This window comes from Apis dorsata, unplaced genomic scaffold (genome assembly GCF_000469605.1).
Source record: "Apis dorsata unplaced genomic scaffold, Apis dorsata 1.3 scaffold_263, whole genome shotgun sequence".
Taxonomy (NCBI): domain Eukaryota; kingdom Metazoa; phylum Arthropoda; class Insecta; order Hymenoptera; family Apidae; genus Apis; species Apis dorsata.
In genome coordinates this window covers 29,966-52,571 of record NW_006263541.1, presented here as the reverse complement: position 1 = coordinate 52,571, position 22,606 = coordinate 29,966, and the positions used below count along the sequence as shown (strand labels likewise).

Here is a 22,606-nt window from a genome sequence, read left to right as displayed (position 1 = left end):
AGAGAGAGAGAGAGAGAGAGAGAGAGACAGACAGAGAGAGAGAGGCAAAAAAGTGAAATTGGAAAAATGTTCAGTCCATATTGCATTCATAAAATTGGAACACTTGATAGACGTGCGGGAAATAGACCCGGGCACACGCGATCAATGTACATACTCAAATTTAATTTGTACAATTTCTTAATAATTACAGGTACCGTATCAACAAGTTGCAAAATGGATTCAATACTGTTATCTATTCTGTTTTGAAAGAATAACTTTCCAAGCTGATATCGGTCTTGTCTGTAATAAATCCATTTTTCGTCGACCCCACCTCAACCAAGCAAATCCTATTATTAGGCACAAGATACTCTCTATGTAATATCCATCAAAGTTCATATTGCAAATACCATTGTGCGTGTTCGTGCAAAACTGAAAAGGAAATTTTTATATTCTCAAACGTGTTTTATAAGTAATTATTTATACTACGTCAAAAAGTCTTAATATTAATACCAACCTCCCTTTCCGAAATTGTGCTACAATCATTCGAGGAATCGGTGCTGCATTGTCGAAACGTTAATGGATCAACAAACCAAAGAGCTGCGGTTGCTGGCCAATTACCTCCAAGATTAGATAAAGTATTTAATAATGTCATGTAAGTACCACCGACTGCTGGATCGCTAATTTTTGCAAAAAATGCCATCGATGCCACAAACATACTACTTGTGAAAATCTGAGAAAAACAAAAGTAACATAAATGAATTTATTAATTTATATTATATTTTATCCCATGTTTTATTTTAATATTTTACCTGATGTATCATATATAGACTTATTAAAACTATGAAATAATAGGCTGGAACTTGTCCCCCTGTTACAACATATGGTGTTAACCATACTAAAAATGCTGCTACAAGTCCAAAAGCTAACCTGTAAGATTGATTATAAATATTTATCATATTTATTTATTTAATCCAAATATATCTTTTTTAATCACCTATAAGGCATAGCTCTTATGTATACATCCATAGGTCTTGGACCTACTGTATATTTTGAGATTGCTAATGGTAGTAATATTTGTAAAGGTATCATAGGCACAGCCATAAGAGCAAACTTTTCTTTTGGTATACCAGCTTCTACCAGTTTTAAACCTGTTACAGCATCACAAGCAGAAAATCCTATCTGTAATTGGTATAAGCAAATTAATATCAAAAAAGTTTAAATTTCATTATATTATATTTATTATTTACTAACCTTGGCAGTTAACAAAAATACAATGATAGTTTTTATAGATGGTAATCTAACAATGTTCCATAATAATTTGTAAGCATGTTTGACATCTGTATTTAGTTCCCCATCTTTATGCATTTTTTCTGAATCTTCATGTTTAAACAATGCAACTAAAGTGGTTGTAATTACAAATATCCAACCCCAGAAATAAAGAACATCTACAAGAAAGATTAATAAAACATAATTGTCAATTTTTTAATATATGTTACAATTTAAATTAGTTTACCAGGCAGGGTCAAGATGCCTTTGTTAGAAGGAGTGGATCTTAAGTAAGTATTACAAAATTCTGCAGATTCTAATGCTATAAAAAATACATAACCAATGAAATATCCAGCAGTTTGTCCCACGCTATTACATGTTGATGCATATCCCACATTACATCTAAAACAAAAAAATATAGAATTTTATTGAACCAATATATATATTAACATCTTAATTGCAAATTATATATTTATACCTTTTTAACATAGTGAGTGCCCAACCATCTACAACAATATCTTGAGTTGCAGCTAATACATTTAGAGCAAAAAATATTATGGTCAACATTCCTATGTTTGGTTTTGAAGTTTCATTACCCAACCATTGATCTACATGGCTAGATAATAATAGCATAGAAAAACCCATTAAATATTGCGTTGGAATTAACCATGTTTTTCTTCTTCCAAATTTTTGAGAAAATACAGAATCTACTATTGGTGCCCAAAATAGTTTCAGAGAAAAAGGCCATTGGACAAAACTAAATTCAGCCTAATGATAAATATTCATATAATATCATTTCTATCATTTGAAACAATTCCATATGGATATTATAAATTACCTGTTGACGATATGAAACATTTCTGTTCTGAAGTAACATAGGGATAGATCCACATAAGCCCAATGGTATTCCTTGTAACAGATATAAAAATAAAAGAATAGCTATGTTAGTCTCGTCACCTCGTAAATCGGAACGTTCATGTACGTGATTCGATTCGTGGACACCATCTTCCACTTTGTCGTCCTTTTCCATTTTTCTTCTAGTACCCATGGAGAACGATATAAGAGATCAACAATGATCTCGAACACTTTTCTTTATTTTCCAACGAAATAGATATTTCTTTTATGCGAGAGTTAAATTTTTAATCCTTAACTAAATTTTTAACAATATTATCAAACATCTTGTTAGACGATAATTATCGTTATATTATAACATACCATCCTAAAATATTTCAGCGTAGATCCTTTGATCAAGTAACATAAACATTTCTAAACGGAAGAACCACTCACGCGACAATAAAATTAATTATTAATGTATCTTATTATAAATGTATTATCATTGACGTGGTCATTGCCAATATAACCTTAATTTTATTTGTATAAAATATACAAAAACGAAATGTATGCTTATATGAGAAATTGACAGATGATATTTTCATAAAAAATAAATACTTTTAAATATCTTATAATTATGTTACGAACAACAAGTGACGAACAGCATCTCAAACTGTTTCGCTTTCATTAAGTTAGCGAGGTATCATTGAAAAAAATTTGCAATGGCTCGTAAATGCCACGTTGTTTTTCATTAAGGACACGTCAGTTATACTTTATCTTTTTCAGTCTTAAAGCCACGTGTGAACCCTTTATTACTGAATATAATCATTCAATAGAAGAGCAAAATACTGTAGCTAAATTTATTTGAACAAATTTATTTTCTCACATAAAAATATGCCTTTATACGATGTATAATATTTTCATAGCAATCAATTATTTCTTCAATGAATTTTAAGAGATTAAGATAATATTTGTAAAAATGAACGAATATTATTTAAATTAGATCTACTATCTAGAAAAGTTATGTAATATATAATATTTAAGTAAGAGGTCATTGACTATACAGATTTCATAGTACCGTATTGTAAGTTACATAAGATAGTGACTATGCGCATGATCAGTACGCCATTTTTATTAGTGAGGAATAGTGGAGAAAGAAGAAGGATACGCTTATTTCAGTTTTGTTCGACGATTTAAGTGATTAATAATTCGTAGATTGTTAGAAAATAAACTTTACATGTTTTTTTGAATTAATAACGAGAAAATAAGAAGAAAACTGTCAAAAATATATTTACGGTTAATCATCTTGTTACTGTTCATTTATTCAGTCATGCGCATTAAAGTTTCCATTTTTGTTCGGTAAAATAATTATACTTTTATTTTTCATGATGATTTTTTTATTGCTTTAAATATTTTAATTAATTTCAAAATACAATTTTTTTATAAATTCTAAAATTTAAAAATTGATAAATTTTTAGGTTTTTTATTTTTTATAAGTGTACACGTTAGAATGTTACAATTACCTCCATTCGAACCAATAATAGTTGCTGTTTTTAATAATTTTTTAATACGAACATTTTCAAGTTCTTTAGATATGTTATTTAACAATCTGTAACGATATTAAATCGTGTGTGCAAAGTTTTTAAATTGTTTTTTATAAATTATCATAATAATAAAGAACAAATATATACGTACAAATTGTTAAGTTGACGTTCCAATGCTAATTTTCCAATAAAAAAATCAACATCTTTCCTATGATTAAACCAATAATTCCATTGAATTTCACATGTAAATCTAGCAATACATGATGGTGTCAAAGATGTTTCACTTCCATTTTCATCCTTCTATTTAACGTAAAAATTAAAATGAAATTCATAGTTTGAAATAATAATTAATAAAACAAAAATTGTAAAATCACCTTGGTAATGTTATTTTTTAGGTTTGCTAAGATATAATTCATATAAGCATCTTTGTCTTTAACATTCGATCGTTTCCTCCTTCCCGATACAACTCCAAGCGGAAGAAGAACGGGATTCGTTGCTAAAGCAGCGGCTGCACCAATTAAGGCAACACCTGCCAATGCTTTTAAAGCTACAGCCTGATGCAAATGATAACAATCGATAATATCTTAAGAGATATGATAAATGGACTAACAAATTGGCTGCAAATTAATCATCACCTTTTGTGCTTGAATATTCGGATGTGAAGGAACATGTCCTCCTGAATGATTTGGCTCCACAGGTCCGAATTCTTCGCCATTAGCAAAAGTTCCTGAAATACTACCACCACCAGAAACTGATCCTCCATAACTTGTTGGTCGGCTAAAGCTATATCCTCCGTAACCGTTATTAACATAACCATATTCTCCAGATACGCTGGAATCGTAACCACTGGGTTTTCGTGAACTTTCGCTTCCATAATTCGGCCGTGAACCAAATCTAATACTTGTGCGAAATTGCATTAAGCATTTGAAATATTAATAAGAAAATTGGAAGGAATTATATGTAATATCAAATTAACTGCTTACTTATCTCCTATTATACTTCCTTCGTAGAATACACTTCCACCTCCGGGTTTTTTTGTGCTTTCTCCTGGTGGTCCTTGAGTTTGCCAGCCGTATCTGGATATTCTTTCGATATAAAACTTACGCTTTCGTAAATTAATCGCATTTAAAAAGAAAAAAAAATACCTGTCAACTGGTAAACGTTCGTCGAATTTAATTGGATATCGATTGTTTTCCACAGGGATTCTACTGTAGTATGAATCGGGTCGCATCGATGAATTAGAACCGTATTTGGATCCGCAACAACTAGAACTTGCACGTCAATTCAAAATTCAACTTGCAATTCAAACGTGATGAAAAATAATTTCCAAAACGTAAAAATACTCGACTTATCTTTTGATTCGGATTCCAATCGTTGATCTGAAGCCCGTGATTGTTTATCCAAACGATCAAATTTCTCGTTACCAGACACTACGCTATTCAGGTACGACTTGGAAGAATTTTTATTACGCACGATATTCGCTAATAACTTATTTTCGGATTGTTTTTTAACGAATTCAGAAGTTGTAACAAATTCATTACTTTTCGCTAATGAACAACAAATAACGGTATACGTTAACAAAACACAAACGAATTGCGACATCGTGATAACAAGTCTCTAATTAGGTAATATATGATAATAATTTTTCGAGAAGAAGCAAAGATTTTATTAATAGAAAAATGAACGTCACGAAGAAAAGTGGTTCTTTCCATGAGTTTCACCTTTTTTATATAGTGGCCACGCATGGACTATTGTCGCGCATTGTACCCTTCAGGAGTGGTATCAACTTTCTTCCTGTCTTCGTTACTTTATTTCAGAAAGTTATTCCATGTACGATATATTATATAATTATTTTACAAGTCTTTTTATTTTATAAGAATTTTATTATTATATTAACCTCTATATTTATGCGTTATAAGTAATAATTAATATCACAACGGCAAATATTATTTTCGATATGAAAATTTTATTAACTTAGTTGCGTCCCTGTAATTCACGAAGCATGACCAAAAGATGTGCACTTCTGTTGGTGAAAATAAAAGTGTCATCAGTAAGTCAACAATATTTTTACCGTCACGCTAAGAATTTAATTAACTTCGCTTTGTTGCCGCAGTTTTAAGTGAAATTTCACATTTTGACAGAAAGAGCAACAGCAGATTCAAATCTCGATTTATTTGTAAAAACAATTATACATATCTATCACATATATACATAAAGAATAATGTTGGATCATATTTTTGTTCTTGTAAATATATTCAGAACAAATGTCGATTGCCATTGTAGGAATTTCATTCAAATAGATGAATTTGTTCCTTATTTGAAATTTTTTAATTCTCGTTTACGATTTAGATAAATATTTGTTCATCATTTTTAAGCTTCAACAAACTCAAATATTTTTTTTTCTTTTTTTTCTTTTTTTCGAATAAAAATATTTCATTTTTTCTAATCATAATCAATGTTACAAAACACAATAGGATAATCTGTTCCGCCTGGATATTTTTAGTGCTTGTCGACTTAATAACCGTGTGTGGTAGCACGTTACAACATTCTTGGTACAAAATTTATCCATCTATTGTGCGTGAATCGTTTGCAAGTTCGAAACAAAAGAAACGACGAGGATTTTACAACTGTGACGAAAGGAAGTATCTACAGTTTATAATGAGAAGGATTTGGACGGACAAAGAGCGTAGTTCCTGTGAATCTTCTTGATATTGATTATGTAATAATTTAATTGGAATTGAATGAAACATTTTTTAATATATATTTATATAAATATCTTATTCGTTTGTAACTAGAAAAGAAGCTAGCGAAAAGAGATTTGTATTCCGTGCAAAGGGATTGAAAAGCGCGCAGAGACATTATGGAGCTAATTTAGAGAGGAAGAAAAAAAGAGGAGGGAAAGGTCGTGGATAGAACGGGATGATTCGTTACGCGGGCGAGGTAAAAAAGAGAAATGAAAGCGAAGAAAGAGGAGGCAGAGGTGGGTGAGAGGGGTGACAAGAGAGAAGATACGACGAGGACCAAGAGATCGCGGAATGGAACAAGAGTGGAGTAATCAATACGCATTCACACGCGGTGGCTAGCATCCCGTTTCCATGGTAACCGACGCTGGCGCATGCGCAACCTGACCAACGTCATACCGTTATAGAAATTTACTTATCGTCAGAGACAAGTCCGTCCGTGCACGGCGCGGAACCACCAATCGACGAGCTTCGACTCGTTTCAAATCCCTTCCACGATATTCCACGTGCATACATGTGCATCAACATTGCACATTTTAAACCTACTGCAAATCGAGATGCAATCCGGATCCAATTTTCCAGCGTTACAACGTGCACAGTATTTCGAAGAGAACGCTCAACACCGTGAATGATATTCTATCATTTGTCCCTTCGACGACGTAAGAGCGAAAAGCAATATATTCGTTCCTCTTGGATCGAAATAAAGTTAATCGTGTACGATTGTTCCCACATGATGATAGTCATGCTGATGTATCGTTGTCACTAGTAGGGGTACAGTAAAACGTTTGACTCTCGGATGTTCACCCCCCTCTGGCCAAGTCAGAGGGGATGGAAGCTGTGGAGTTTGCGGGAAACAGGGGGTGATTTTCCTTCAGGCGCCTGCGTCGAGTCCTCGATGACGACTCGTCGAGGTAGGTGCTCGACCCGGACGCAGTACGGAAGAAACGTCGAGCACGCAGAGTGCCGTCCTCGTGACACATCTTACTCTTTTTTTTCTTTCCCCCTTTCGATCCATGGCAACAAGAAAACGTGGGAAAGCTTGCCCGGTGAATTGTCGAATTATCGAGAAGAATTGTCGAACATTGTTCGGTGAGCCTATAATTGGACGATAATAATAATTACGCGATATCCCCAGTTTTCTGTCGTTGCAGTGACCGTAAATGACGAGGACAGTTGATATCATGGTCGAGGATTATCATATGGCTCGATGTCGCGGCAAAATAAAATTAACGTGCAATTTTTGAACGATTTCGAACGATACAAGTGATATTTCATCGGAACATTTTTTTTGTCAACATTCATTGCATTGCAAATATATACATACATATATATATATATATATCTCGTGTAGTGAATGAGTATGGTCAATATGTCGCGGTGAGGCAATTTGAAGGATGAGCCTGGATGAGGTTTCGTCTATAGTGTGTCTATGTTAAAAAGATATCAGGGAACAATCAACACTGTCGATCGTTCTTACTTACTGCTACCAACAGAAAACAACAGGTTGAATTAGTGATATATCGATATCAAGTAAATATCAAGATATATCGAGAGATTTCACATTTGCATCGTGTGTAAACCATTTCTCGGGCCACGTCATCTCGCACATTCGAACATCTGCCAATTAGACGATGTATTTCCGGCAAATCGCCAAGGTTAATCGCCGATAAGCATCCCGAGATGTTCTTACCACCATAAAGACAGGCTTAGTCGCATTTAATCGGTTGCATGTGGGTCACAAGTTGCATTCGCCAAACCTAACCGGATAGAAGGTTTACCGAGTAGAGAGGTAAGCTTGTTAAATTGCGTTACGCTTCCAGCGTTACCGCGCTTCCACTAATATATAACGGTGTAATTAATTGTCTTCTTAATGCCCCTTTTCTTAATGCTTCTCTCTCTCTCTCTCTTGATTATTCTCATATTTTTCGGCGGGATTCTTCGAGAATTATCGTGGGTCGAAGCAGCCGAAAATTTTTTAAATCCTCCAATTTGTTACAAATTATCGTTCCTCGATTTATAGCACGTTTTCGATTGCACGAAGAGGAAAGGGTAAAATTTCTGAATATTTGCAAATCGTCAAATCGGTTAGGTCGAAGTCACGTGGTGAATGCAGTTTACAGTGTCCTTAACCTTCCGGAAAAAAAATCAATTCTTCGTTTAATAATCAGGTGTTCTTCTTAAACCGAAGAAATCGTATCATCATCATCCATGATTTGACGAATGAAATTCTTTGGCACGAAATATTTATGTTTCGAAGTGAAATTAATAAGAAAGATGGAAGATGCAATTTTTCTCTCCCTCGAGTTTGGAATCTTGGCATTCTTCCCTGAGAGGTTATTCGCCACTTAGCGCGTTCAATCTTCCGCATGAATATCTTCTGAACTGTACGATATTCGATAATATTGGCTGTCGCAAGGGGAAAGTGGTATCACACCACCTGTGATAACACACTTTTCGAATCTTTGTTTGCATTAATTTCATTTATAGAAACCTAACCGGGACTATAATGCTCAGGGACACCGATACACACCGAGCATCAAGGATTATCACATTTGGATTATATCTGTGATTTTGTTTTAAGGCTTCATTTTGCGTCGTCCATGCACAGTTTGAAACTAGCCATCGAATATGAAAAAATTTGAGAAATCGTGGAAAGAAACTTTTACATCAAACTTTTCATCGTTCGTGACGACACTTTACAGGCCGATTGTTTACTCGATTCACATGAAACGTAGTCACATGAGAAATACGCGGGGGTTATCCCACCGCAAGTGACACTAGTGACACGCTCGAGGGTTTCTAGTGGGTGTCATTCAAAATACGAGTCAAACGGTAGGGACGACGTTTTACGACATCGATGTTGACAGGGAACCGTCTCCACCCTACCACGATGCTCTTCCTCGTACGCGCAATCTTTAAAGGAACGAAAAACGTTTCCGGGTGAAGAGGAAATGGGATGGCGAAAATTAAAAATTCATTCCACGAATCGAACACTCTCGAGTTCTCGGATGCTTTCATCCTCGTTCTCATCTCAAGAGAAAAGAGTCGAAAGATCGACGCGACACGCGACCAAGTTTTTCCGCCTCCTCCGCGCGCCGGACGACTTTTCGAGTTCGATGCTCGCTGGAACACGAAGGAAAAAGAAAAAAAAGAGACGCGAAGGGAAAAAAACCGGGTGAAAAGTGGTTCTTTGCATGCACATCCACCGTAATGAGAGAGTCATTCTTGGTTCTCTCGCGAGTGGAAACTTGTTCGCGCGAAAGACGTTGTCATCTGCATAATTGAAAACTATGCATATACTCGCGAATGAAAAAGAAAGGAAAAAAAATATCCACGAATTCTGAGATTCTTTCTTTAAAAGAAAAACTCTAGAAGAGAAAGAATTTTCTACGTATACATATTTCACTCTCCACGGAAATAATCGATACCCGTGCAATCGTCGTGAAAATACCATACCATACTCTTTCTTTAATCCCGCCTTTTTCACTATATCCACGTTCGAACAAGAAGAGAAGATTGCGAGGGGCTGCTTTTCAAAATTTCGATTTCACGCGTTTTTTCGTGAAAAATCGTCATCGGTTTTCCCTTTCCTCCAGGGGAAGGTGTGCACTGCTCGTCTACGAATCCTTGAACGAGCAACGAAAGGAGCATCGAGTAATACAGGAATCAAGAGAAGTGAGAGTGTCGGGATGGAGGAAATTGTCTGACTACCCTCCCTTTTCGGTAACGCATCCCCTCGTGACTCGAGTTAACCAGAGAGAGAGGGAAGAAAGGCTTCCACTCCGGCTTTCAAGCGGAACGGTGGTCGGGGGAATGAAAATCTGGTCGAATCTTGCCTTCGCGGCATATCGAAGCTGGGAAAAATAAAATTCCCGCCGCCGGTCGATAACGCGCCGGTTTCCGTCAGGGGAGGTTTGAAGAAAGGAAACGCTTCCCCGTTGAAGAGTCACCAGTCGATGGGATATCGTGGAACAATAGGGGGTGTGAGAAAAAATATTTTCCTCGAAGATAGAATTTATCTTCGAATTTCTCGAGCAGGGCGTTCGAAAGTAGATTTTCAAAGAGAAGTGAGCAATAATAATCTTCGATTATATTATTCTCTGCAATTCTGGACAAGTTTAGCCCTCCCTTGATCGAATGGAAAAGGAAAAGAATGGGAATCGAAGGGTAAGGTTGATGTAGGCGACAGAAAAAAAGGTGAGCGCGCATAATCTTCGTGTATATATACGATTGCAGAGCATTGGAAATGTGTGATGTAACACTGAAGAGATTGAAACGTTCGCGACACGACGCTTGAATTGAAAGCAAACGAGAACAAACGAGCCGCGTCTCTCGCAAATTTCCGTTGTTTCCGGGTCAGACGCCATTTCATATCGATTTGACAAAGTGTTGAAAACACAAAGTGTTGAAAACACATCTAGAGAAATATGTTCTATCGAAGCTTCTCGTAGACACAACGATTGTAAACACATCACAGAGAGGGTTGCATTTCCATACATTTGAATTAAACCGCCCACAATAAAATCCACATCTCCGGTTTTCTTTAACGAGATCGAGAGTTGTTGGCCAGCCGGAAAATGGATTTTCATTAACTTGACTTGAAAATATTTTTCCTCCCTTCTCGATAAAACTTTCGCCTGAATAACAATTTTTACGCGATTTAATATTCGTTGGAACGGTGCAAACGCGTTTCGCTCGTTACTTTCCCCCGAGATTTTTCCCTCCCGTTTCCTTGGCCGTGCTGTACACGCAGAACGTGGTATATACCACGGGGGAATCCCATTTGTAGGAGCGTCTACCTACCGGCGAGCATATTGCCTTCCCAGACCTATTTGCGTACGCGTGTTTGGGGCGCGTGAGGGTGCATTCGTTTACCCGAAACTCGATTTCGAAGCTTCGGTAATTGAATTTCAAGTACGTCTACGTGGCCAGCTGTTGATACGTTTAAGGCCAATATGGGAGGATATTCCTTGTTTCCAGATCATCGCGTTAAATGATAACTCCATTTCGATCGTTACCATCTTTCTTCTTTTTTTCTTCAATTCTCTGCGGATTTACTTTACTCCCGATTTAATTTTCCTCGAAGTTTAAAATCGATTAAAATTCGATCCCAATATTTTTCGATATTCAGGTTTTCCTTGTAACTAACTTGGAGATTCGTTGTGCCGCAGGAGGAAAATGTGGAGCTCGGTTACCGCGGCCGGCACTGAGAACGGGCCCGCACCACCTTCCAGAAGCAAGCACAGCGCCACTTTACTCTCCGGCCACGTATATCTCCTCGGAGGACGAAACGGCAACCTTCCCCTCAAAGATCTTTGGCGATACAGCCTCGGTAAGTGACAATTTTTTTCCCTTTCCTTTTAGCTGTTAAACTGCTTTTGCCTTCGAAAGAATTAAAAACGCGAGACTCGTGGAAAGGGGATGAAGAAATAAAAATTAATACGCGATGTCTGAGCACGGAGGAACAACATCTCTGACCAACGCCACCCTACCATCTCGCTCGGTGAACGAGAGGGTGCGCGACGGAATTTAAACGGGGTTCAGTCTGATCAATAACACGCCATTATTAAAGCCAACGTCCGTATCAACTAAATCCGCGATACTCCACAATTATACCTGTTTCCACGGGGATCGTATATTAATTGAACCCTCGTGCGATAATCGCCTCGTTTCGAAGAGGATATTAACCGGATATCCGTTGGACTCGGTCAACATTTTTTCACCGATAAGGATCATTCGGCTGACCACTTTGAACCTAGCCAAGTTTCGATTGGCAACGCTTTAAAGGTATTCCCCGTAGACTTTGTTTTCGATATCGAAGAGAATTGCAGACGGATTTTAAATTCGAAACGGCGCTATTCGAATCGATTCGAAATACGAGGCGGAACCATTACGATTCGATATATCGCGTGTATGTAAAATTCGTCCAATGGGGTAATAGAATTTGCAATGTTTGATCGTGGCTTCGAGATGCCCTATTCATCAGCGTGGATTGTTCGAGTACAAGTTTGGGTGAATATTAAAGCGGTATCAGAAGGGGTTGGTTCGTCTCCCAGGGGGGCAAAATACTATCCAAGAGCCCCTCGGCGTGTTTTCAAAGCATCGTCGATATACTTGGTCTCGCGAAAGTATTATTTGGGACCGCGAGAGCGCTTCATCTTTTTGTTCTTTCCACCCTCTTCTTCCTGATTGTTTAGCTTTCGAACAGAGTTTATTCGTTAAATTTGGATAGAATCCACGATTTTGTCCAATAATTTGTTATCCAACGCTCTGATCGAGTTTCTTCCCGATCTTTCTCTTCGGTAGCAGAAGAGCACTTTCAACAGGGGACAAAGGAAGCGCATTGCTTCTTCTTCTTCTTCTTCTTCTTTTTCTTCGTAGCTAGATACGACACGTTTGTTCGTAATCAATATCGGGCATCTTTAGTGCCAGACACTGCAACCACTTCACCCAGCACATTATGACTCTTATGTAAATTTCACGCTCTTTGTTCCCGAGCACGTTCCACGAAACCGTGACTCGGATAAATTTTAAGCGGTGAAAAAAATATTTCTTTCGATTTTCGCTTAGAAAAAGGAAAAAGACAGAGAGAAACCTCGTTTCCCTCCTTCACTCGCATATAACTTCATGCGCCGTTGATTTCCTTTATTTTTTCCTCCGAGGAGATTAGGGGAGCGTCCCTTTTCTCTTTTCGTAAAACTTGCTAAGGGTAAAGAAGAACCGTTCGTTCTTCCTGTTAAATCCATCCGATGAAGGAGCAAGGTTTTAACGCACCCTTCAAAACCGCGTCTCGCTCAAATGAATTCAGAAGGTTTTATTCGATCCCCCTTTATGTGTGTGTGTGTTTTTTTTTTAAAGATTTTAAAAAAAATTCTAACTTCGCTCTTCCATTCGAGATTATTATCTTTCAAACTCCGTTTCTCCGCGTCCTTGACACTGCTTACATTTAATCCCTCCCTCGAACTCCCATCCGCTCTTGCCACCGTGTTCCTCCGTTTCTTAAGAAGCCCCAACCAAAAGCTTCGAGGATTTATTTCAGAGAGGCAGATCGCAGGGGCGGGGTGAAAGTGCGATTTACCGTGCGTTCGAAAGATTTTCTAGATTGTGGTACACCCCCTAGAGACGTCTCTTCTCGCGTGTGTCTGCCTCCTCCTCCACTCTCCCCTTTCTCTTTTAATTTTGCGCAACGTTGCTCCCCGATACAACTCACCTTCCGATCGTGCTCTTCCACCACTTTCGAAGATGCTCTCAAAAAAAATAAAGGTTTACAAGGATTATTGTCGAGTGGAAGGAAGTTCAGTTTCATTCACATCGTGCTCTTTCACTTCCATCTTCTTCTAATTCCGAAAATGCTCTCAAAAAAATAAAGATTTACAAGGATTATTATCAAGTGGGCCAATGTCGAGAATAGTTAAATAGTCGTGAATAGTTAATGGATAATTAAAATGCGTGTTAAAATAAAATCTGTATGTTGAATGAGAGTTTACAAGGATTACTGTCGAGTGGAAGAAAGTTCAGTTTCATTGTGCTCTTTCACTTCTATCTTCTTCTACTATTTTTGAAGATGCTCTCAAAAAAATAAAGGTTTACAAGGATTATTATCGAGTGGAAGATTTCTTCTTCCATCAAGCGTTGTGAGGGAATAGTTAATGGATAATTAAAACGCGTGTTAGAATAAAATCTTCTTTTATTATTTTTGAAAATACTCTCAAAAAAATAAAGGTACAAGAATTACATCGAATGGAAGATTTCTTCTTCGGCAATACATCAAGTGAGGGAATAATTAATGGATGATTCAAACGTGTATTAGAATAAAATCTGTACGTGTCGTTGAATGAGGGTTTACAAGGATTATTGTCGAGTGGAAGGAAGTTCAATTTCATCGTGCTTTTCTACTTCCATTTTCTTCTTCGTCCAAAGATGCTTTCAAAAAAATAAAGGTACAAGAATTACATCGAATGGAAGATTTCTTCTTCGATCAAGCGTTGTGAGGGAATAGTTAATGGATAAGTAAAACGCGTGTTAGAATAAAATCTTCTTTTATTATTTTTGAAAATACTCTCAAAAAAATAAAGGTATAAGAATTTCTTCTTCAGCAATGTATTAAGTGTCGTGAGGGAATAATTAATGGATAATTAAAACGCGTGTTAGAATAAAATCTGTACGTGTCGTTGAATGAGGGTTTACAAGGATTATTGTCGAGTGGAAGGAAGTTCAATTTCATCGTGCGTTTTTACTTCCATTTTCTTCTACTTCCAAAGATGCTTTCAAAAAAATAAAGGTTTATAAGGATTATTATTAAGTGGAAAATTTCTTCTTCCATCAAGCGTCGTAAGGGAATAGTTAATGGATAATTAAAACGCGTGTTAGAATAAAATCTGTACGTGTCGTTGAATGAGGGTTTACAAGGATTATTGTCGAGTGGAAGAAAGTTCAGTTTCATTGTGCTCTTCCACTTCTACCTTTTTCTACTATTTTTGAAGATGCTCTCAAAAAATATAAAGGATTATTATCGAGTAAAAGATTCCTTTCAAAGTGGGCTAACGTATCATCACGAGGGAATAATTAACGGATAATTGAAATGCGTTAGAATAAAATCTGTACCTTGAATGAGGGTTTACAAGGATTATCATCGAGAGGAAGGAAATCCTTTACAAGGATTATTATTGAAGATTTCTTTCAAAGTGGGCCAATATAAAGCGTCGTGAGGGAATAGTTAACGGATAATTAAAACGCGTGTTAGAATAAAGTCTGTACAAGGATTATTATCGAATGGAAGAAAGTTCAGTTTCTTCTTCCAAAGTGAGCCAATGGATCGTCGTGAGGGAATAGTTAACGGATAATTAAAACGCGTGTTAAAATAAAAATTGTACGAGGGTTACAAGAATTATTATCGAGTGGAAGGAAGTTCAGTTTCTTCTTCCAAAGTGGACCAACATATGGAGCATCGTGAGGGAATAATTAACGGATAATTAAAACGCGTGTTAGAATAAAAATTGTACGTCGAATGAAGTGCCAGCTTCGTGTGGAAAACGATCTCTGATAAGTACCGCTGGTATTTTTTTTTAACCGCGACTTCACCCCTCCCCCTCGCGCGTATAATAACTCGAGAAAGAGGAAAAAAGCGAGGCTGCATAAATCTCGTTTGTCCTCGACTCGATCTCCCTTCCAAAGGGTCTGTCTGGGTCTGCATGTGAAAAAAACTGTTTTGGGATAACGAGTCGACGCGTGTTGTTAACCCTTTCTTCTATTTTCTTTTCCCAGCCGACAGTAAATGGGAGGAATTGCATCCTGGGGGGGAAAGGCCGCCGGCACTTCAGGAGCACAGCGCGGTCGCTTACAAGGATTGCCTTTATATCTTTGGGGGTGAGCTCGGATTTTCCGCGGGCACGGAAACGCCGCTTTGGGTCTACAATGTCAAGGTAACGTATCACCTAAGGCCAAACCTTTCCCTTTCCCCTTCTCGAGAAAGGGCTCGCATGCGAACGTCGACGGAACGAAAGGGAAAATCGTCAAGTCGACTCCTCGACGTTTCTCTTGAGATCGTGTGACTGTCTCATCCTCCACGGTTAAATTTCGTTGGTCGAAATTTCGTTCCGTCCGAATTTAAGCGATTCGATTTAGGAAAGTGGGGTAAGGCTCGAGGCTACCTCGCTTCTTCCTGTCGTCGAGGGTCTACACCCCTTTGGTCGGGTAAATCGAACGAAACACCATGTTGGCCTTGATTGACAATATCTTGCTTCGATGCTTTTCGTTACAGAGGATTAAGATTAAGAACGTTACTCTTCTTACTTGCTTGAAATTGATTATTCCAAAGTTCCTCTTCGTCTTATCGCGAATTACGATTCTTTATCATTTCTTTATCGTTCTCTGATCGAATCGACGACGATTTTTCGTAACTAACCGGTGTCAACACCTCTCGCTTCCCTCGAAATTGAACGCTCGTCCTCCCAAGGGTTTCTCTCCACCCTCAACCTGTATGTGTTGCCGATCATTAAAAATTGATAAATTCAGGCTACGCACGAAGGTTCCTCAGTTCCTCCTTAATAGTTTATATATATCTTCCTTTCAACGGGGGGTGCGAAAAAATAGAGGAAGAAGGGAAGGAATAATCTGCAATAATCTCGTGATTTTTCCTTCGTTCTTCTCGCGTATAAAAATTATCTCCGTTTAATTTTTCACTTTAATCTAAATTTTCTTTTTTTTTTTTTTCCTCCTTTCCTCGGTCGCCATGGTTACTTTGCTCCTCTGCATTTTTGCTCATTGAACCATGACACACAGGGACATTCCCCGCCCTGCTTGTCTCCTCGTAATGTATTATTGAAATCCGCGTTACGAATGCGCCTGGCAAACCCGATTGGTTAAGCCAGAGGGGTTGCCTCGCGGTTTGCTCTCTCTCTCCACTTCGTCTTCCCTTCGAGCCTCGTTAAAATTCTCTCTCTCTCTCTCTTTCTATATATATATATATAGCGAATCGAAGGTGAAGGGGAAAAATCGTATCCAGACGAAACCTTTTCTTTTCTTTTTTTTTTTTATCTTCTCTTTTCTCCTTCTTTTTCTAATTCAACTCGATAATTAATCGAAAGATCGATTCTTCGAAGATCATTTCGAAGATTCAAAAATTACCGCTCGTAAACTGTTTTCAACGCTAATTTCGCGGCGTTTTTAACGTCGATGGTGGATTTAGCTAGTATTCCACCCTCTCGCAACCCCCTCGTATAATACGGGGGTAGTACGCAAGTGGCCTATCAACTTTAGGCACGTACTTCGAGTTACGTAATTACTTTCAGCACCCTTGCCGTATAGCTTGTACACCTTCCTTCCATCTTTCTCTCTCCTTTCGTAAGATCCGCGGACCCTTTTGGCCCCTGAGCCAACGCATATTTCTTTCCTTTCGTTGAGACGGCGCGCCCGACTCGAGATAAAAAAGACTCGCTGATTGCCTATTTCAGAAATATTGTATAATTCACGGATCCCCGTTATTCTCGTGTCTTCCATAATATCGGCTATTTTTCTCCCTTTCTAATATGCCCTTCCCTCTGACGAACAAATCGTGCGTCACTCACGTAACGTCCTACATCTTTTCATCGGCGTTCATTTTTTTTTTTTTTTTTTCAAGGTGAAGTTTTTAATAATAGATCGATCTTTACGAGAGCTTTATATTTTATACGCTTTTTTTTCCCCCCTCTCTCGAATAATTTCAACCGCGAAATTCTATCTTCGAAGGGGAAACAGGAGAATCGAAAAAAAGAGAGCCGATCTCGAGACGAAAGTGATAACGTATTCTCGTATCATCTGTTGATCGACCATGTTTCTAGACCAACGTGTGGAGAAAGGTGAGGGCGCAACGAGGTTGCGCCGTTCCAAGAGGTCGAAGAGGTCACACCGCTTTGGTTCATCGCGGCCAGATGCTCATTTACGGTGGTTACCAAGATTTGCGTGGCAGCTCTCCGGAATTATGGGCTTTTCATTTCGGTAAAAAATCTCGTTATTCGCTTTTAAACGGCATTTACGATTTCGGTTTTTAATGTTCCATCGCTTTCAGAGACAGAATCGTGGCATCTTCTGTCCTCGAGCGAGAGTGGGCCAGCAGCGAGGCACAAACACTCGGCCGTGTTGCACGGCGACGCCATGTACATTTACGGCGGTATGACCGATCTGCAAGAGAGAAGCGATTGCTGGAGATGGGACGTGAATACCGCCTCTTGGTGCCTGTTAAGGAACAAACCTGGACCGGGCCCCCTTCACGGCCACGCGGCCTGCAGGCTCCCCAGTTGTATGCTAATTTTTGGCGGGGAAAGCGGTGGCTTGGCCACGAACGAACTCTGGAGGTTTCATTTCGGTAAAAATTATTATGAATTGTTATACACATCTTCTGTGTGACTTATATTCATATAGCATATATATATATATATAAAATATCCAAAGTGGTTGCGAAGGGGTTGACAGATCGCTACAGGTTGATTGAAATTTGTTGAAAGGTACGGAAACGTGGGAAAAATTATCAGTGCCAGGTCCTAAACCCCAACCAAGAGCGGAGAGCGTCGCGTTAGCGGTTTCCGAACTGTTGATTCGAGGGACCAATATCGATAATTCGAAGCCGAAACCGAAGAATCAAAGGACGAGGCTGTGCAACAACAGGATATCGCCCAATGAAGCGCCAGCCAGGCCGAGCTTTCTCAAGGAGATTTCTAAATTATCACAAATCAATCTTTCACGGTTGAGCCATCCAACCAAGTGCAGCTATTCCGTTTTAAGTGGGCAGGACGATAACGAGGAAAGTCCCCAAGAGGTACTTACTTTACTTTATAATAGAAAGTAATAAAACAATTTCTTCTTCTCCTTCGATTTTTCGAAATTACACGTGCACCTATCCACCAGTAGTAGTATTACACGCACACGAAACGCATGTGACAAATACAAGCCTGCCTGCAGGCGAATACGTATTATCCGTTTCAGCAAGTGGACTCGGAAGTTTGCGAGCCATCGACGGGGATGGTGAAGTCGCGAAGCGCCAACACGTTGGCCCGTCGAAGGCAAAAACCTGCGGAAACTGCGTCGAAAAACGCGGAGGCGAGTTGCAACAATCCGACAAACAACTCTGGAATGACCAGAGATCCTATCTCGGTGCCGAATTTCCGCGCGTTGACGCTACCCACCCCGGTTCTCACGCCTGTGGAAGCAGCAAGGCTCGTGTTCGTCGACCTGGACGAGAACAGCGACAACGAAGAACGAACGGAGCCTCCTACCTCCAGGCTGATAGAGGTGCAGGAGGAGAAACGGTGAGAGATACTCCTCCAGTTATATAACGTGAATAATAGAATTTCTGCGAATTTTTCCAGAGATTTCGCGGCCGTGCACCAAGCTTGCCAACCGACGCGGGGCGAGAGTTACAGCTCTCACCTTTACGAGGCCGCACTTCAAACGCCAAAAACGCCGACCACCTCGAAAATTCCCACGTCAGCTTCGGTTCGATTCGCCGACTTGGAAGAGGGCGAGGAGTCGACGTCGGATTACGCGAGCATAGAGGCCAGAAGTCCTGGGGATCCCCTCGCGGACGACGATTGGCCGTCGGGTCGAAAGAGCAAACAGTATCGTCCCATGGTGACGCCGTCGACGATACGCGAGGGCCAATTCGGCTTTTGCAATCCGAATTATCTTGGACTGGACGAGACGAAGAATCATCATTACCATCATCACCACCATCAGCAGCAACAGCAACAGCAGCAGCAACAGCAGCAGCAGCAGCAGCAGCAGCAACCTCAAGATGGGAAGTACGCGAAATTATTGAACAGCCCACCGGACAGTGTTTTAGAGGACGAACCAGGAAGATCTGCCTCGCAGACATTCGCGGAACTGTTGGAGCTTCAGGAAATCAAAAGAGTGCCGAGGGCACCGCCTAAAAGTTTACCGTTAGGTTCTCCGTCTAGAAGAGCAGTCAGTGCGTCGAGGGCCGAAAGGCAAAGGGCGAAGGTCGCCGCGATTGAAGAGTCGGAGACGCCTTCGTACGGACCAGCGCCTCTTTACGTGTTTTTAGTTGGAGGGAAGGAGAAGGGCCAGGTCACGGTGTTCGCCAGGCCCGTTTCATTGTGGAAATTGCAATTAGCGCCACACATCTTTTAAAGAAACAAAAATATGATAAGTATGTTCGTTGATTTTATCTTATATTTTTTTTTTTTTTTTTTATTAATCTTATCTAATATTTCTCTTAAAGATTTCCGTCGAGTCAATCGAAGAAAGATTTTTCCTCAGAAAGACTTCCTCCCGACTTTGTGTTTTAAAATATTAAGAAGAAGAAGAAGAAGAAGAAGAAGAAAAAAAGGCGACCGATAAATGCACTTTTCTTAATTGCCAAATGTTATATCATTGCAATTAATCATGTTTAGCTCGTAGAAAGAGGGCTTTTCTAGTTTTCTATATTGATATATTTATTGTTGAATACAACGTTTGTTCAGGTAATACGCACTTTACTTCAAAAGTCCTGTCAAGTCCATTTTCTAGTCATTTTTTTACAAATAGTATTCAACTCTTTTAAGTATTCGATATTATATTATATCGGAAAGTATATAATTAATATACAGTGCAATATGTGAAATGTGATTAGAATATAAGTAATTACTTACTCGAGTTTACAACTTTGGATAATGTATATTATTATTCCACAGTTATTTTCTTTAAATTATTTTTCTTCTTTTTCTATATCTAATTATCATTATATCAAATTAAGAAATATTATGTTATATAAAATAATTTTAAAAATGAGTAAATATTCTCTCTCTTTTCTTTTTGAATAAATATATTTGAATACTATATTGTTAAATAAATATTTACATAACGATAGAATTCTCTTAAATGATATAACATACACATTATTGATTTATCTGTTTATGCAGATAATAATAGTATGGATTCTGAATTCAAATTTAATTCACTGATTTTTTTCTCGTTTACTTTGCCACTTGCATTTTAAAATAATTGTAATAATAATCATCATAAATCATATTTTTAAATCAGTGAATGAAACCGGAAAATATTGTATTCTTTAATAATGATTGTTCTATTATTTGGTTTACAGAGCAAATGTTAATTACCAAAGCGCAAGTCAAACGAGTGAAATGTGCAATCCTTTGTCTACGACTGCGTTCTTTCAATCTTAAATGGTATACGTAGCATCTTATAAGAATTATGATTAAGATCGAAACTTTAGATCCACGTTTATTATATTATACATGATACAATTTTTCATATTATAGTGAATAATACGAGTGATAGATTATTTAAATTTTTTGATTCGAAAATTGAGAGATAACATCAAAAGACTCGCCTGATCTGCGCTTAACTGCCATCGACTGTGAACATGATATGCATAGAAAATAAAATAGAATTAAAATGTAATAAACTCGACGTATTTGACGTTTAAAACATTCTGAATATTAAATGGAAATCAATGTGTGATTGTGCCCAATGTGAATAATTAAAGTACGTTTCAATTATTTGATAAAAATTAAATTTTTATAAGAAGATAGATAAATTTTAAATGGAATTTTCTCGTCGATAATCTGAAAACTGGACTAAAATCTAGAAATAATTAATGAAAACCAGTACGATTGATTTTCGTTTTAACTTCATCACGAAAGGAGATATTTCTAACGCGCGAAACGTACAATCGTATAAAAAAAATTGTGTTCTAAAAATATTATAGGGAATATGTATAAAACAAAAGAATCAATGAAGTCAAAAGTCTTTAATTATGACTGTATTTATGATGCTAGCGTATCATAGATCTGATAGATATATCATAAGCGAAGAAAATGGTAAAATACGATGGAAGATCTCTTGTTCATGTAGAGTTTTTATGCCCACAAAGGCCCAATACATGTAATCCATCCATATAGTAGCAAAGGTCAACGTGGAACCTCATAGGCTGAATATTAAAATATTTTGTATTCATAATAATTTTATATTCATTTCATACGAAACATAAAAATGGAAAAATTTATCTGTCCAAATGTTAATTTCTCTTGTAGAATATTTTATAATAATAAAACTGTGTTTAGGATTTAGTAAGGGCATGTGCAATATGTACATATTATATAGATGTATATAAGTATTCTTTGTTGAAATTAAAACACAACTCTGTTTAACAAAATTATTTTTGGTAATATTCAGCTAGAGGCCGCAAGCACCCGAAAAAAATCAATGTTTTCCATTCGTAGCACTAGTCAATTTTACATTTCACAATCATTGTACAAACGTTAAGATAAATGTTTCGTAATGTTATTTCTCTCCTAGAATTTTTTAGCCTAATATTTATTCATTTTCAATATGTACAGTATTATCCATGATATTTTTTTTGCATTATATAAATAATTGTTCCCGCAATCTTGACCATTTTGGCAAGAAATTAACAACTATAATTAATTAATTAATCGTACGAAATATACATATATACCGCCTTTAAATTTTCGATTATCTCGTAATTTCATAGTTCTATAAGTTTAATCAATTTCGTACGACGTACAACTTAATTTAACGAGAAAATAAATTTTATAATTTAAAATGAAAGTAAAAGCCAAACAGAAGCATATATTTAAAATAATTAACATTTCCGCGTAAATATTATTTTAAGTCCTATACATGAATAATGCAATCTGATAGTCAATTATGATCGTATCGTTAAATATATCCGTTGCCAAATATGTACCTATTTCTCTTTAGAATGTTTTGCCTCATAAACAAGATTTG

The 22,606-nt window shown here is 37.6% G+C and overlaps 3 protein-coding genes across 14 annotated transcripts; 1 reads left to right on the top strand and 2 right to left on the bottom strand.

The window, feature by feature from the left end:
* Window positions 1-53: 53 nt before the first annotated feature.
* LOC102673157 (acetyl-coenzyme A transporter 1) lies at window positions 54-3,152 on the bottom strand. 4 transcript variants are annotated; one of them, XM_006616397.2, is made up of 10 exons: window positions 2,461-3,152; window positions 2,228-2,395; window positions 2,084-2,154; window positions 1,724-2,013; window positions 1,493-1,647; window positions 1,231-1,424; window positions 974-1,158; window positions 789-906; window positions 494-709; window positions 54-408 (listed from the first exon to the last, which is right to left on the bottom strand). In XM_006616397.2, exons 3-10 carry the CDS (start codon window positions 2,120-2,122, stop codon window positions 229-231), a joined length of 1,377 nt encoding a protein of 458 aa, XP_006616460.1. In that variant the 5' UTR covers window positions 2,123-2,154; window positions 2,228-2,395; window positions 2,461-3,152; the 3' UTR covers window positions 54-228. The 4 variants fall into 4 exon arrangements, with proteins under 4 accessions (XP_006616460.1, XP_006616459.1, XP_031366652.1 ...); XM_006616396.2 differs by having other exon boundaries at window positions 2,084-2,395; XM_031510792.1 differs by lacking the exon at window positions 2,461-3,152 and having other exon boundaries at window positions 2,228-2,431.
* A 72-nt stretch (window positions 3,153-3,224) lies between these two features.
* On the top strand, window positions 3,225-21,537 carry LOC102673725 (host cell factor 2-like). Of its 9 annotated transcripts, none has more exons than XM_031510788.1 (9): window positions 3,225-3,435; window positions 11,533-11,693; window positions 15,626-15,783; window positions 17,680-17,836; window positions 17,907-18,203; window positions 18,343-18,653; window positions 18,797-19,143; window positions 19,204-20,003; window positions 20,076-21,537. In XM_031510788.1, exons 1-8 carry the CDS (start codon window positions 3,407-3,409, stop codon window positions 19,982-19,984), a joined length of 2,241 nt encoding a protein of 746 aa, XP_031366648.1. In that variant the 5' UTR covers window positions 3,225-3,406; the 3' UTR covers window positions 19,985-20,003; window positions 20,076-21,537. The 9 variants fall into 9 exon arrangements, with proteins under 9 accessions (XP_031366648.1, XP_031366649.1, XP_006616465.1 ...); XM_031510789.1 differs by lacking the exon at window positions 3,225-3,435 and adding an exon at window positions 4,933-5,063; XM_006616402.2 differs by lacking the exon at window positions 3,225-3,435 and adding an exon at window positions 6,432-6,718.
* LOC102673373 lies at window positions 3,511-5,237 on the bottom strand. Its single transcript, XM_031510793.1, has 6 exons — window positions 4,969-5,237; window positions 4,604-4,891; window positions 4,256-4,520; window positions 3,995-4,174; window positions 3,772-3,920; window positions 3,511-3,685 (listed from the first exon to the last, which is right to left on the bottom strand). The coding sequence occupies exons 1-6, from the start codon at window positions 5,220-5,222 to the stop codon at window positions 3,526-3,528; spliced, it is 1,296 nt and encodes a 431-aa protein (XP_031366653.1). The 5' UTR covers window positions 5,223-5,237; the 3' UTR covers window positions 3,511-3,525.
* Window positions 21,538-22,606: the final 1,069 nt, after the last annotated feature.